Below are 15,600 nucleotides of genomic sequence, written 5' to 3'. Positions count from 1 at the left end.
TGCAACATGTTTGTGGTGAAGCATTCATGGGATGTGGGGAAGGGCCTGTAATAACACCAGAGTCATCTGATGTCATAAACCCAGACCCAGTGCCGTTGAGTCAATTCCGACTCATAGCGACCCTATAGGACAGAGTAGAACTGCCTAATAGAGTTTCCAAGGAGTGCCTGGTGGGTTCTAACTGCCGACCCTTTGGTTAGCAGCCATAGCACTTAACCAGTACGCCACCAGGGTTTCCTTTGATGTCATAGGTGGTCTTATATTCTAGAAAAAAAGCTATGTCCTTAATTGTCTCTAAGGAATTTGTCTTGTATGATGTTGTAAAGTCATTTTGTAAGAGCTTAAAGAATCTAGGGACAAATCTAGTGAAAGCAGCTCCAGATGAGAATAGCAGCAAGCAAAGAAAGAGACGGTTGTGTGGCAAGCAAGGGTTGTTGTTAGGTGATGTCGAATTGCTTCTGACTCAAAGCGACCCGGTGTAAAACAGAATGAAACACTGCCTGGTCCTGCACTGCTCTCACAATCTTGCTATGTTTGAGCCCATTGTTACAGCCACTGTGTCAGCCCATCTCTTTGAGGGTCTTCCTCATTTTCTCTGACCCTCTACTTTACCAAGCGTGATATCCCTCTCCAGGGACTGGTCCCTCCTGATAACGTGTCCAAAGTATGTGAGATGAAGTCTTGCCATCTTTGCCTCTAAGAAGCATTCTGGCTATACTTCTTCCAAAACAGATTTGTCTGCTTTTCTGGCAGTCCATGGTATATTCAATATTCTTCACCAGCAACATAATTCAAATGCATCCATCCTCTTCTGTCTTCTTTATTCATTATCCAGCTTTCGCATGCATATGAGGCAATTGAAAAGACCACAGCTTGGGTCAGGTGCACCTTAGTCCTCAAAGTGACATCTTTGCTTTTTAACACTTTAAAGAGGTCTTTTGCAGCAGAATTTTTGTAAAACTGACAGCTTATTCATTGGTAATACCCTTTTCAACAAGCAAGCGTACAATTAGCATTACACTCCAGAAAGAGAACAAGTTACCATTTATTTGTTTATTTATAAATCTAGCCTCTCAGCATTCTTTCTCTTTTTCTTCTAGGTGAAACGGGAGTTAGCAGGTGTTCTCATTTTCGAGTCCCATGCCAAAGGAGGAACTGTGTGTAAGTGAGCACTGTGATTGCACACTGCACCTGACCAGCACTCCTCCTGAGCCTGTGCCACGCAAGGGCTTGACTGCAAATGCTCCCCTTTCTTGGCCCCAGGGCTGACTTGGCAGGATGTCGCATGCCACTTTTGTTTTTCAGGACCTGTGATTATTTCCAGCAAGTGTCAATTACTCTGAAATATGGTCATCATTTAGTACCAGCGTGTGTAGAGGTTGCCAGCCCAAGAGTCTTCACTTGCTCCCTATCCTGCTGGCTCAAGAAGCTTTAATGTTAAAAAAAAAAAAAAAAACCCAAACAAATCCCATTGCCATCGAGTTGATTCCAACTCAGAGCGACCCTATAAGACAGAGTAGAACTGCTCCATAGGGTTTCCAAGGAGTGGCTGGTGGATTTGAACTGCTAACCTTTTGGTTCGCAGCCAAACACTTAACCAATGTTTAAAGAGAGTGGGATGAAGTTGCTGCTCTTCAGGCAAGACACAAGGCAGCCTGGTACATTTTCACAGTGAACTTGGTTCAGATTGTGGCTTTAGAAGAATTAATCTGTTTGCTGAGATTGCTGGTTAGAATGACAATTGAACTATCCTGCTTTCTTTTTTCTCTCACTTATACTATAACCTCTGAACCAGACTATTTCATTTCCCTAAATATTTATGCAGTTCTAATATATAGTATGGAGCCCTGGTGGCACAGTGGTTAAGAGCTCAGCTGCTGACTAAGACGGTTGGCAATTCGAATCCACCAGCTGCTCCTTGGAAGCTCTATGGGGCAACTCTACTCTGTCCTATGGGGTCACTATGAGTCAGAATCAACTCAACGGCAACTGGCTTGGTTTTGTTGTTGCATTTTAATATATAGTATCCCCCCAGAACCAGAGTTATAATTTAGTTCCATGATATATTTGGAAGCAAGAAATTGAAACTTAATATTAATGTACATGAACAATATTATTTAATCTGGCATTTTCTGCTAGTCCTACAAATGTTTTAGTCTTAAAAAATGGGCTAGTCATCTAATAAGGCCAGGAAATGCAGCCTTCTCTAATCTCGGAGAATCATAAGACACGTCAATATACTAAAGGTTCTCAGAAGTTCTGTGGTAAAGAAAAATGTTCACTATATTTAAACCAACACTTCCTGAACCTAGTGAAGATAGAACACTTACTTAACGGAACATCCATTGACTTTTCAAGAGACTCACTTTGGAAAATCCTGCTCTTTCTTCAACCTAAATTCATTTAGTCAAATAAGCGAGGAACGTGAATTATAAAAGAAAAAAAAGTTTAAAAAAATTGCATTTCAAATATTTTATTTTCAGTTAGCAAAAGTGGTATTTCTAACATTGATATTTATTTTTGTGGTAATGTCATTTCTTTAAATTTTAAAAGCACACTTTAATATTATTATCACTGATAACATAACTTCTTGTATTCTTTTCCTTCAAACTGACTGATTTCATTTTATTATGAAATATTTCAAACAAAAATAGAGACCATTACCGACACCTTTTTATCTAACTTTATCAGACACTAACGTAATGCCCCATGTTCTTTAGATTTTTTTTAAAGAAATGAAATTATACAGCTACAGTTGAAGGCCCTTGTGTTTCTTTCTTTATCTCATCCTTCACCTTCCCTCCTCAAGTTAACGCCTACCCTGAATTTAGTGGTTATCATTCCAACCCATCTTTTTTACTATGTAGGTCTACACAGCAAACACAAACAAAAATGCAGGTACCCATATGGTGCTGATTTGCATGTGTTCAAACTTCACGTTAATAGATTACTTTTAAAAACTCTTTTCTATAGCGTAACAGCTTTTGATGAATTGCTGAGAAAAGTGTATTACTTTAAGAAATGGGTTGCTAGTAAATAGATATCTATTAAAAAAAAAACTGTCTTTTGGAGCATAGCAAGTAGTGCGGTGTTTCTGTTCCTTTCAGAGTCTACAGAAAAGAAAATAATATTCCCCCGAATAAGTTAGTATCAGCCAGTAATTTTTTTTCCCCTTTCTGGAATAAATGTATAATTCTGGGGACTTAAAAATGATGATTTGATAAGCTGTAATTTATATTGATGTGCTTCTATTCTTGTCATAAGTCTTTTCATCTTTTTGTATCTAGTGTTTAACCAGGGAGAAGAAGGTACCTCCTGGTACATTATTCTAAAAGGATCAGTGAATGTAGTCATTTATGGCAAGGTATGTATATCTTTTTGCAACTTTATTGTATTTCATTTACTAGTGTGGTTCTAAGTATTAACAATGTAATGCTGCAGTTAAACCTGCAACAACACCGTTACCCTATAAAATAAGGCTACAGGTAAACCTGCAACAACAGTGTTACCCCATATAATAGGGCTACAATTAAACCTGCAACAACAGTGTTACCCTATATAATAGGGCTACAATTAAACCTGCAACAACAGTGTTACCCTATATAATAGGGCTACAGTTACACTTGCAGCAACACTGTTACCCCATATAATAGGGCTACAATTAAACCTGCAACAACGCTGTTACCCTATAAAATAAGGCTACAGATAAACCTGCAACAACACTGTTACCCCGTATAATAGGGCTACAATTAAACCTGCAACAACAGTGTTACCCTATATAATAGGGCTACAATTAAACCTGCAACAACACTGTTACCCTATATAAAAGGACATTATTGCATCTCTAATCATAAGTTATCTAAACCATTACACTTTGAGTAGCATTATACTTTCTGGGAGTTTATCTCCTTATAGATTATAGTATATGCATTTAAATTAGGCTATGGCCGTATTACTCAATGTAGTTTTATTGGTGAGACTAACCTAAAGTGAAACACTTTGGGAAGAATTAAAGATTATAGCTTTAATTACATAAGCCCTCTTTGCCATCTGATGACAGCGGGCTAGGCATGACCCGTTTATATAGGTACAGTGTCAGGGGGTAGGGTCTTGTGGTGAGAGGCGGTGGGTGTTTCCTTTGTTTCAGGGGTCGTCCTCATCTGACTGTTCTGCTGTCTCCAGGGTGTGGTCTGCACCCTGCACGAGGGAGATGACTTTGGCAAATTAGCACTAGTCAACGATGCCCCTCGAGCTGCCTCTATCGTCTTGCGAGAAGATAATTGTCATTTCTTAAGAGTAGACAAGGAGGATTTCAACCGGATCCTGAGGGTAAGTCCAAGGCAAAGTGTGGCTAAGGGAAATTCTGCCTGTCCTTTTGCCAAATAAGCAGAGATTTGAGCATGGTGTTAAAAGGGCAGTACTGTGATTAATGGATTTCTACGAACAAAGGGCCTTGGTTACAAGACTGGCATGTTCAGTCCATGGGTGGCATTCTGGGGCCCAGAGGTGATGTTCCAGCAGAGCTGAAAATGCGGGTGCAATGCTGGATCAAATCCCTCAGCACACACCTGCACTGGACCATGTAGAATTGAAGATAAATAGGGCTTCCCTGGCAATATCAAAGTTTGAGACGTTCCTCTTTGGCACTCCTAGGGTTTCTCTTTTGTGTCCTCCACCCACTCCCCAACTCAGTGACAGCCCCCTCTGGCCATGTATTTTTATCTCTTAGACCTTCCTAGTCTCCACCTCCTCTCTCTTCTCAAGTCTAAACCTTTCCCATATCATCATACACCCTCTTTGATTTATTGAGTGATTATATTTTAGTGGGAATTAATTTCAATCATGGGTCCTCCAGCCAAGGGTTTACATTTTAAATGCTTTATCGAAAACTGTTGCATATTAAAGAAATTTTAGACATCGGCAAGTAGGTGAAGCACACTTGGAGTAGTAGAGGGAACCTTGAAATTTCACTTTAAGTGAGCTCTGAATATGAACCTAACTTAAATTTGTCAAGGTGTTTGTGAGAGTGGGTGATGTTTAGAAGAAATGGTGTCTGGTCCCTTGGAGTAACGACTCAGTTTGGCTGATGGAGGCCAGATTGAGGGCTGCTGGCCATGACAGCAATGTCCCGTCACCCCTGGCTTCTCAGGTGACCCACGGTCCTCCGCCCTAGCTTGAGTTCACCCAGAGAGGCTGCTCTCTCTAGCTTTTCTCCTGCTGTCTCCCCTTTTCTTCTTGTTCACAGGACAGATCCCCTCCTCTCCATCTCCCAGCCTTAGCATCTTTCCCTCCCTCACCCCCAAGTCCTCCACGCAGATTCTGCGCCTTCTGGTACGTGTGGCATTATTTAAGGACGATTTACAATGGAATTCCCCTTCCTCACGCAAGGATGTCTGTCCCTATGCGGCCTTAAAAATATGCATTAGGGGACAAAATTGCTGACAGCGCTGCATCCCAGGATTACATTCTCTTAATGCAAAAAAGTTCAATTTAATTTTATATCATTGAATAATATAGAAAAATATCACATGGGATTTGACTGGCTTTTAGCTAATATCTTTGAAAATGGGAACCAAATGATGAGGAAACTATTTAAATAATTTAAAATGACATTGAAATTTAGAGGCAAACTTTGCCAACTCTGGATTTTACACATATAGAGTTTACACCCGGCCAAGAAAGTATTTGAAAAAAATCAGATTAGAACCGTTATTGCTGGTATAATTTATAAAAGCATTCATAATAACCGGAAACATATTTAAGCAATAGGAAGATAAAACTAAATGATTTTTTAAACAAAGAAGTAGTCTTTTGATTAGAGAAAAAGGTGCCAGTCCTGAGGAGACTAAACACACACGGAGGAAAATCAGAACGAAAGAACTTGGCTGAAGCTGAGTGCTATTTGCCACACATTTTTATTAAGAATGAGTAAGTAAACCTACTTGCTTTCCTACCTTCCTGCCACACCACCCTCTCCCAAAGGTTTCTTAGAGCACAAACCATAATACTGTCTGTTCTGTTGTTTTTCTGAACTTGGGGTAAAAGCAGAGTTTTAAAAACACGTGACTGAAGCCTTGCCTGGTCCTGTCTCTGACCATTGCAGCCCTTGACTTTGAAAATGACTTAATTTGTCGACGCAACAATTAGCATCACAAGCACCAAATGAGTTTCTGAAGCGTTTGAAATTTTGTCATTGTCTGAATAAACGGCAGCATCTGTATGCGGTGTAATTTGTATTTGCAGGACGTGGAGGCGAATACAGTCAGACTTAAAGAACATGACCAAGACGTCTTGGTGCTGGAGAAGGTCCCAGCAGGGAACAGAGCTTCTAATCAAGGAAACTCACAGTCTCAGCAAAAGTATGTTTGCATCCAACACTGTAATTGCCAGACTATGATTAACCTTTTCACATGGCATCATCATTTCTACAATAGCTTGTTCTTTTTTGTGGGAGATGGCAGTGTGTGTAACTTTTTTCTCTCTATTGACTAATCACACATCTTGTGCAGTATAATGTATCCATCTCTGGCACTGCGCTGAGCCTGGTGCTGCCTACAGTAATTCTCGGGAGAATATTCCACTTCTCTCAAAGCCTCTCTCTGTACACAGTGTTCGGCTGTAATAGCTTTGAAATAGAAGGCATGTGGAAGAACAATGGAAACAGGAATGACAGGCTGCTCAAAGGGTATGAACCCTTTGGTATTTCAGCTTCATAACGTAGGAATTCTCAAGAAGTGTTTTCATCTTGTTATCAGAATAAACGTCTTTGATGGAAACCGAGATTTCAAATTTAAGAGTCTGTTGATTGCAGCCCAGAAGCATCCATTTGGCTTCATTCATACTCATTCCTGCTAATGTCAAAAAGGGTATTTGCATCACATTTCTCAGGCCTTCTGTTTAACTTGAGCTCCTTTTAGCATATCTATCTTCAGTTCTAGCTTTTGCTGCAATATCCTACATAAGACTTTTTCACCAAACGTGCCAACATTTGAGTGGTGAGACAGGAGAATTAGGAAATGTAGCTCTAAGAAATTATAGAGAATTAAAGAATCTCATCTTTAAAATAAAGATTAACTTTAAATCTTAGAACCATAAAAACACGAATTCTGTAGCTAAAGGAATGTCATCAAATGATACATGCTGAACCAGAATGCATCCCAAGTAATTTTCCTTTGTTTGCCAAGCAAATGGAGGCGTTCTCTTTAGCAGGACATTCACCAGAGCTGATGGCTTTTTATTGTTCAGACTAAAAGCCTAAAGCACAGGCATTTTCATCTGGATGAATCAACATATTTGCAAAGAAGGAGGGAAGAAATGTAATAGTATTGAATAGTCATGGTATATTTTACATGCTTTAGTTAGTCCATATTGTAACCTCTTTTAACAGATGGAGACATTTAGGCTCAAAGAAGTAAGTTACTTGCCCAGAGTTACAAACCTTGTAGTGACAGAGCTTGGCCCAGCTCATCCAACTTCTATGTCCATACTCTTTATGCCTCCCAGGTTACTACAGCAAAACATAGTATATAAGTACCATATCCTCAACTGTATAAAATAAATATTTCAAACAACCTGACATAAATGAACTGTCCTTTCACTCACAAACCTATAATGTTATTATCCATATTTCCTTAAATTCCTTTATTCCTTACATTTTTTTTACTCTACCCATTCTTGAAACTGGCTCAAATATTTTTAAGAGTTGTCCTTCCAGTCCACAAAGGCAGACAAACACAAAAACGTTTTTTATTTGACGGTCAAGGCTATCCCCAATGATTTTCTTTAGTGCCTCTAGATATAACTAGACCATTTTATAATAGTAATCTGTATTCTTTAATAATGCTTTAGATGTTTCAGGAAAATTTTGCTAACTGAAAAAGTAAGCCTTGAAAAGTCTTCTTAGCCTTGACACGTTTGTCCGAGAGGCCCCCTTCTTTCACTTCTTCATATTGTTAGGGGACAATCAAAGACATTTGCTTGTTACAACATCTTCCGTTCAGAGTGTCCTCCAAATATAGATTTTTATGAAACCAACCTAAAGGGAATAAAAAAGGAGATACCATGTGTATCAAATTTATTTTACAACCTGTCTTTGATCTCCATTATATTGCCTTATTTGTATCCCTTAGTACAATCGAAATGTCTTATATAATTTGAAATTTGTGCGTTTTCAGTTAAGAAATATCAGTGAGTACAAAATAATGCACTAAGCAAAATCAGTTCCCTGAAGAGTGAAAAACCATTCTCTCAAGAGGTCGTTATACGTAATGAGTTTTTCCAAGTCAGACCAGAGTTAAAAAGAGGGGGTACCCATGTAGGTGACTATTGGGCTGATGGTCCTGACAACTTCGAGAACATGGTAGCAACCATGGTTATGGATGAACTTACAATTTAGAAACCTGTAGGTCTAGCTCCTGAGAAATTGTCCTTTTTGAGCTCAAGGAGGGTTTCCATGTTGATAACAATGTTATTATTTTGATTCAGTTTTGCCCTAAGAAATCCAGAGTAGTTTATTTACAAATTTTTAATTTTCAAAATCACTTGGCTCTGCCCAAACCACTCAACTCAGAGTGAGATATTAATATGTCATAGTAATAAAAGTATTTCTCATGGTGGATGTCCTACATGGAGGCCATGAACTTTTACCATTTTGGATATCTTTCTGCTCTATGGTTATATGGTCTTAGTAATAAAAAGAATTTGAAATTACTGCTCCTGTTTTAGTCACTGTGTTGCATTTTCCTTAGACTGTCAACCACCCCATGTCTCATCTCTACCTGTTTGCAGAAAGATAGTCTCTTTTGTCCTCCTCCTTTGGTTTCCAGGTGCAGATAGAAATGTCTTCATTTCCGGGCTTGGTGTTGAGAGAAGATTTTCGGTCAGGGGTTATAGAATGTCTACTCTTTAGCAAAGGGTTTTTAACTGCATGGAGTATTTCCTGCTTAGGATGAGCTCCAGGTAACTAGACCTAGCCTGCATCCAGAGCATCTTGCTGTACAGGCAGAGAAATGCAGCAAAACACACACTCAGGCCTGCTCATATTAGAGATGTCACAACTACTAGCTTTGTGACCTTAGGCACGATGCCTCACCTTGCTGAGCATCTGTTTCTTCTTTTGCAGAATAAAGATAATCTTTAACCAGCTGGATTAAACATGATGACATTATTCAGTGCTCACCTAGTTGTCTGGGTCGTAGTAAGCATTCGACAGATGTTGAATGCTCTCTCCAACCCCATTCCTTATTAATGTGGCCAGATGCTGCTCCTCTTCCAGCTCGTCTGGTGAGCGCAGCCAAAGAGTCATTCAGGAATTACTGGGTGCATTGAGCAATTTTCACCATTTAAGTGTCGAAAGTCATTTATAGATATGCCTTCTCCTTTCCTCAAATATTCATTACATAAAGAGGAAAAAAAAGCTGTTATCTTCTACCTATTTACTTGGTGCAAACAGTTAACACTCTCGGCTGCTAACTGAAAGGTTGGAGGTTCAAATCCACCCAGAGGCACCTTGGAAGAAAGGCCTGGAGATCTACTTCTGAAAAATCAGCCATTGAAAACAGTCCTACTATGCCACACATGGGGTTGCCATGAGTCAGAATTAGCTTAATGGCAACTGGTTTATTTACTTGGAAAAAGGAGTGTTAGTTTTGGGATTATGGTAGGCTATTTTTTTTTTTTTTTTTCTCCCTCTTTCTCTGGGCTCCAGAGCCAGGCAGTTTTCCTTAAAGATTTAACTATTCTGCTTCTTTTTGGTTCTATGCACACATACACAACACATACACATGGATGCACACACAGAATAGTTGTAGTGAACAGTTGCCTTCCAGAGAGAATGTATTTGCTAACTTTTCTGATACCTGTGTTGCTTTTCTACTCACTTTCTGTTTTCACATGTGCACATGTTATATGTTGAAATGTCTCTTCTTCATTCCCTCAAGCAGGAGGTTAAGACTCTGAGGTTTAATATGTTATAGGTACTCTTGGGATCTCAATACACTTCTTCCAAGGTCTCAAACAGGCAAGAAAAGGTGTTGAGGAAGAGGGAAAGATAGCTGCTCCTCCTGGAGCTGAATTCTGCTACTGGTTTCTGAAGAGAAGAGCATTTGATTTTTGTTGTTTTTTTTCCCTGGTGGTTTTGCTTTAAGTGAAATGCCAAGCAGAAAAGCAAAGTCTGAGTTTTGGAAGGGGAGCACCCAGATCCTCTCATTAACTGCTCTGTTACCATCCTGAGTATGACTTTGGAACATCTCACATGGAATTTTTTAAAATCCTTCCATGTTTGATGAGCACCATGGATGGATCTTCTGAAATAATGCTAATGCCCACCCCCAAATAATTTACATTTGACATTGAAATAAATTATGCATATTATCTACTACTGGTTTAACCTTTCCTAGTCATGATACTGTTGGAGTTTGTTTGCTCATTTGTATTTGGGATTTTGTTTTCTTTTTGCTAGGTTTATTTTTAGCTGCGTTTCCAACGCGCATACCAGTGTACAGTTGGGAAAGACAGAGCATTCCAGAAATAGACAGGGGAATCCAGTGTGGGACCAAAATTTTGCTATGAGTAACCCATATATGGATAACCCCGTTTACTGTGATTTCCCCTCGCCAGCTCCCTCTGCTTGACCTCAGCTGCCCTGGGACTTATATGTTCCTTTTCTTTCGCCTTTGGAACACGGCTGTGGTTTCTCAGTTCCCAGACTGCTAAAGCTGCTCTCCAAGAAGTTTCCTTTAGTTCCATGTGGGGAAAAAAAGAACATTTTAGTAATTAATTGGTGATTTTTCTCTTGTCTCCCTGTGTGACTTTGGCAAGGTGCATGCTCTTGAGAGAAGAATATGGGCTACAATTTAAGTCAATATGGTTCCCTGGAATCTCAATTTTTTTTTTAAATAGATTTTTTTTAAGTTATTTATTAATTATTTGCTTACTTTTGAAAAACTAATGATAATTTTTATTTCTCACCCAGGTACACTGTGATGTCAGGAACACCTGAAAAAATTTTAGAACATTTTTTAGAAACAATACGCCTTGAGCCAGCTTTAAATGAAGCAACAGGTATACACATAGAAGAATTTTGCATGGTCATTAAATTCATGAGTATCATGATAAATAAATCCCGAATTCACCTTCAGTGTGTGTGGCCAAAGCAGCTTTAGAAGGAGGTTGTATGTATTAATATTAGAGCAGGACCCCCGTGTGGCTCAGGCAGGAAACCACCCTTCTCACTGGCCTATGTCCTCTCCGATCCTGACTGTCCTTTGTAGATCACTTAGTCTCATTCACATGTAATAGGAGTGGCCTTCCAAAGACATCTCTTAAGTTATAAGTTAAATCTCACCTTCAATATCTATTAAGTTTTCATTATAATCCTACCTTTTGCTATAAAGCATCTAAAGCTGCCTACATAGAAGGCACAACCCTACTCCAACTGGGTATAAAATGGTGCTCTCTGTGCTGAGGGTTCTTGAAGTGCGTCAGAGTGTAACTGAACACCACCTTACAGTGAACCAGCCTTGTATACCAAGATGCAGATTTCTGAGAGTGAATAAGATGAACCCCTCCAGTGAACTAAGAGTTCAGAGTTATGGTACCATGCCCCACGTTGGTTACCATCTTGAATATGACTTTGGGACAGCCCACATTTAATTTAAAAAAAACAAAAACAAAACTATGCTATTGGTTTGTGTCAGAATAATGTAAAGGATGGGTTAATATTTAAAGCACAATGAGCTCTATAGAAGAACATTTCTCACTGAAGGAAGGTCAGAGTTATCTCAAGAACTTTCCATCATTGCATTTTGCAGCATGCTTCAGGGTAAATTTGTACTTCTTATTATAGATCTCCTAAAAGTATTTTATCGCACCTTTACTTCTTATTTTATCTCCTCATTCCAGTTTTTCATTTTATAAACAGATGACATAAGGTATTTTTTATGTTAGGAATTAACTGGGTAGTGTTAGATATAAAAACCAAGATCCCTGGGTCCAGGCCAAAGTTATTTCCAGTTCAATATTTGTTGAGTATCTTGTTGGGCAGGCACTAAGCTGCATGCTTTGGACTAGGCAATATCAATAGGAAATGCTTGCTACCCTGTCCTAACGAAGCTTATAATCTGCTAGAGCACATAGTTGTTGTTAACTGTGTTTGAGTAGGTTTTTGACTCATAGTGACCCTGTACGACAGAGTAGAACACCCCATAGAATTTTCTTTATGACAGCAGATTTCCAGGTCTTTTCTCCAGGGGAGCCAATGGGTGGGTTCAAACTGCCAACTTTTCCATTAGCAACGAAGCACTTAACTGTTGCATCACCAGGGCTCCTTAGAGGAATATGCAGATAACTTTAACATGAGGCAGAACGTGGTCAGTGCTTCAGGAGCATTCACTGGCAGACCGGACAGGGACAGTGACGTGGAGAAGATATCCTTCGAAGTGCCCCTGAAGGAAGGCTGGTAACCAGTAACTACAGATTGAGGACAAATCTCCCAATCTGAAGGACAACATTAGTACTGACCTAGAAACAGGGAAGGAAGAGAAAATGGTCTGGTTTTGTTGGGCTATCTTATACATAAGTAGAAGAAGGAAACTAAGGTCTGGGAATTTGTGGTACAAATCTTAAACCCCAAAACCAAACCCGTTGCCGTTGAGTCGATTCCAACTCATACCCTATAGGACAGAGAAGAACTGCCCCACAGGGTTTCTAAGAGCACCTGGTGGATTTGAACTGCCGACCTTATGGTTAGCAGCTGAGCTCTTAACCACTGCGCCACTAGGGCTCCAGTACAGATCTTAAACCAACAATCAATCTCTTTGTTGTCAAGTTGATTACGACTCACAGCAGGTCTTAAATGCAAAGCTAAGCATTGGGAAGTGGTTGGAGATGTCTGAGCAAGGAGAATGATGTGATATGAGCTTTTCTTGAGAAAGGTTACTCTGTATTTAGGATAGAGAAATTCTTGAGGGACCAGTTAGGAGGGGATTACTCACAAGACACACATAACCTCAAATAGAACAAATTTGTAGGAGATGATAGGTCAGGAAAAAATGCAGCAGATTTTCTCCCTCTGATTAACTGTTTGCACAGAATGTGTGATTACATAGTATTAAAAAACAGCATCTTCTTGGAACTGAATATTGATTCAAAAGGAAAATTCCGGTATATTAGAGATTATGGCATCTAAGGAAAACTTTGTAAGATCTTTATCCTTCCTTTTAAGGTTACCTCTGAAAGAAGTGGGATTGGATTTATTGCTTCTTAAGCAACAAGAATTTAAAACCTAGAAATCGGTGGGTCCACATGGGATGTGATTCCTGACTCTCCCATTTTTGATGTTAGAGACTATTATAATTTAATATCAAGTTTCGTTCCTTGTAGTTTTTCTGATTTTTTTTCCTTACAAATAATCTGTTTGGTATTGTAGATAAAGAATAAATCAATATCTTTCTCATGAATCAAAAATACTAATAGTGCTCCACTGTCATCCTGGCCTCAAAAAATCACCCCAGGGCAGGTCCATGAAAAAACATGGATGCAGTGGAGTGATAGACTGTTGACATTTATGGATTTAAAATAAAGCGAGTCAACAGTGGAACTTGTGTACACCATAAAAATGAACACCTCTGGATTTGACAGTACACATTCTCTTAATTTACTAAAGCGTTTATTTTCTGCCTAAGAACTATTAGTCTCCTAAATTTTTTACTTCTATGACCAGCATTAGTAGTCGAGTGACACAGGAAGTCATTTTCTAGTAGGAAAAGTTCTGTTTATTTGTTTGTTTTAAATCAGTTCCAAGAGTTACTGCATATGAGTAGAGAACAAGAAAGCCACATTGAAATGGGAGTGCTGGATGGTTGACCATACTAAATGACCAAGTCTTCAGCCTTGCAGCAACCAAGTAAAATCCTGTGCTTTAAGATTAAGCTACAGCATAACACAGGTTTTCTGGGGCAATTCTACTCTGTCCTTTAGGGTCACTATGGGTCAGAACTGACTCAATAGCAACGGGTTTGGTTTGTAAGCATTGCCTCCCATATTCTCAGAGAATATGCAAAACATGAAAGTGAGCCTAGAGGTTAAACTCAGGCAAGCCACAATCCTTTGTAATGAAGGAAAAACGTTCCATATAGCTTCTGTCTAGTGCTTTCCCTGCTTCGTCTCTGGGTCAGTGTATGGGACTGAGACAACTGTACGATGGATGGCAGCTTTGGATTACATTTGTCACTTATATTTAAATGAGTACAGTGATTGAACCATTAGTCCTTGATATAAGTTAATTAAAAACATGGGTATTGGAAATCTAATTCCTATAGTTAAAATTTGCTTACTTCTTACCATTTCTTGTTTATAAAATTATGTGTGTTTCAGAAATTTCAGCTAATGTAGTTTGTTTTTTGACTGAAAATTCCCATAGCATTTTGGATTCCAGGTTTCACTGGACATATTTCTAAAGCTTTTAGATTTGTCTCTATGTGGTTTCCCACCTAGGCTGACTTGAGAATATTGTCTTTGCAATGAAGAACAGCATTGAATTCAATGATGAAGCAAATGAAGTCTATCTTTGGGGCTTGCCTTATTTCCCTGCTATCCCAGTGCTTACCTGCCTACAAAATAGCTTAAATACAGGACATTTATCATTTTAATCTACTGGGTAGTTTTTGTTTTGTTCCAGTTGCAGCTCACAGCCTTTATCTTGCTTTTATTTATTTATTGTTTGCTGCTTTTCTTTTCCTCACTTTTTTGTTCTCATTACCACCTTTTCCTACAATTTTATTGCCTTCTCATTCGTCATTGCTCCTTCTGGAAACAGACAAAGAAGTGGCCACGTCTTCATTCTATGTACAGGCATTGCCCCCAGGTGGCTCTTTAATTATTTAAAAAATTCTTTGTGGTTGAGGTGACTGGTGCCACTGGTTGTCTCTTTTTAAAATGTTATACTTTTGTCCATTGTCCTAAGAAATTGTTTGAGTTTTGATTTCACTGTCAACATCATTATTTTTATATGCACTGCTTCTGTGTATGAGAAGACCACAACACCCCATACCAGCTTGTAAGAACCACTGGCCAAAAACAAATGAATAGATACTTCTGCTTCCCTAAGATTTCTACAAGAACCTAATTTCCTCTTCTGTTTTCTTTTTTTCTCCCCCTTTAGATTCTGTTTTAAATGATTTTGTTATGATGCACTGTGTTTTTATGCCAAATACCCAGCTTTGTCCAGCCCTAGTGGCCCAATATCCTTTTGTTGTGAAAAATCTGTATTCCCTTGGAGACACGGTAATCAACGACATGTGTGGCCATTATCTCATCTTATCCTCTGACGGTAAGTCATGGCCCCGGCAAAGTTGTACTTTCGGCCCATGCCAGACTCCAAAAATGCCAGCAGTTTTCCCTGGCACAGACTCCAGCACTCTCGAGTGTGAGTCCGCTCTGACATTTTTAAGGACTTCCTCATTCCCTGTGTAGAGAAATGTAAATCAGTTTACCTCAGAAAGGTCATATTGGTGAGAAGTATACATGCCTGGGAGGTTGGCTAGAGAAGGTGATGGAGAAGAATGTAGGTGTTTTTAGGGATCTCTCCCTAACCTTGGAGGC

At 39.1% G+C, this 15,600-nt stretch overlaps 1 protein-coding gene across 1 annotated transcript in view; it reads left to right on the top strand.

Moving 5' to 3' along the window:
* The window catches only part of RAPGEF4 (Rap guanine nucleotide exchange factor 4), a 153,392-nt gene that overhangs the window by 84,572 nt on the left and 53,220 nt on the right, over positions 1 to 15,600 (top strand). The window contains exons 8-13 of the mRNA XM_064286994.1: positions 1,101 to 1,161; positions 3,288 to 3,364; positions 4,183 to 4,329; positions 6,244 to 6,359; positions 10,973 to 11,061; positions 15,161 to 15,239. Coding sequence (XP_064143064.1) covers positions 1,101 to 1,161; positions 3,288 to 3,364; positions 4,183 to 4,329; positions 6,244 to 6,359; positions 10,973 to 11,061; positions 15,161 to 15,239 — 569 coding nt within the window. The remainder of the gene's footprint in view (positions 1 to 1,100; positions 1,162 to 3,287; positions 3,365 to 4,182; positions 4,330 to 6,243; positions 6,360 to 10,972; positions 11,062 to 15,160; positions 15,240 to 15,600) is intronic.

Source organism: Loxodonta africana, chromosome 6, assembly GCF_030014295.1.
Source record: "Loxodonta africana isolate mLoxAfr1 chromosome 6, mLoxAfr1.hap2, whole genome shotgun sequence".
In the NCBI taxonomy this organism is placed as follows: domain Eukaryota; kingdom Metazoa; phylum Chordata; class Mammalia; order Proboscidea; family Elephantidae; genus Loxodonta; species Loxodonta africana.
Note: the sequence above shows the minus strand (reverse complement) of the source record. Positions and strands in the feature narration are given on the sequence as shown.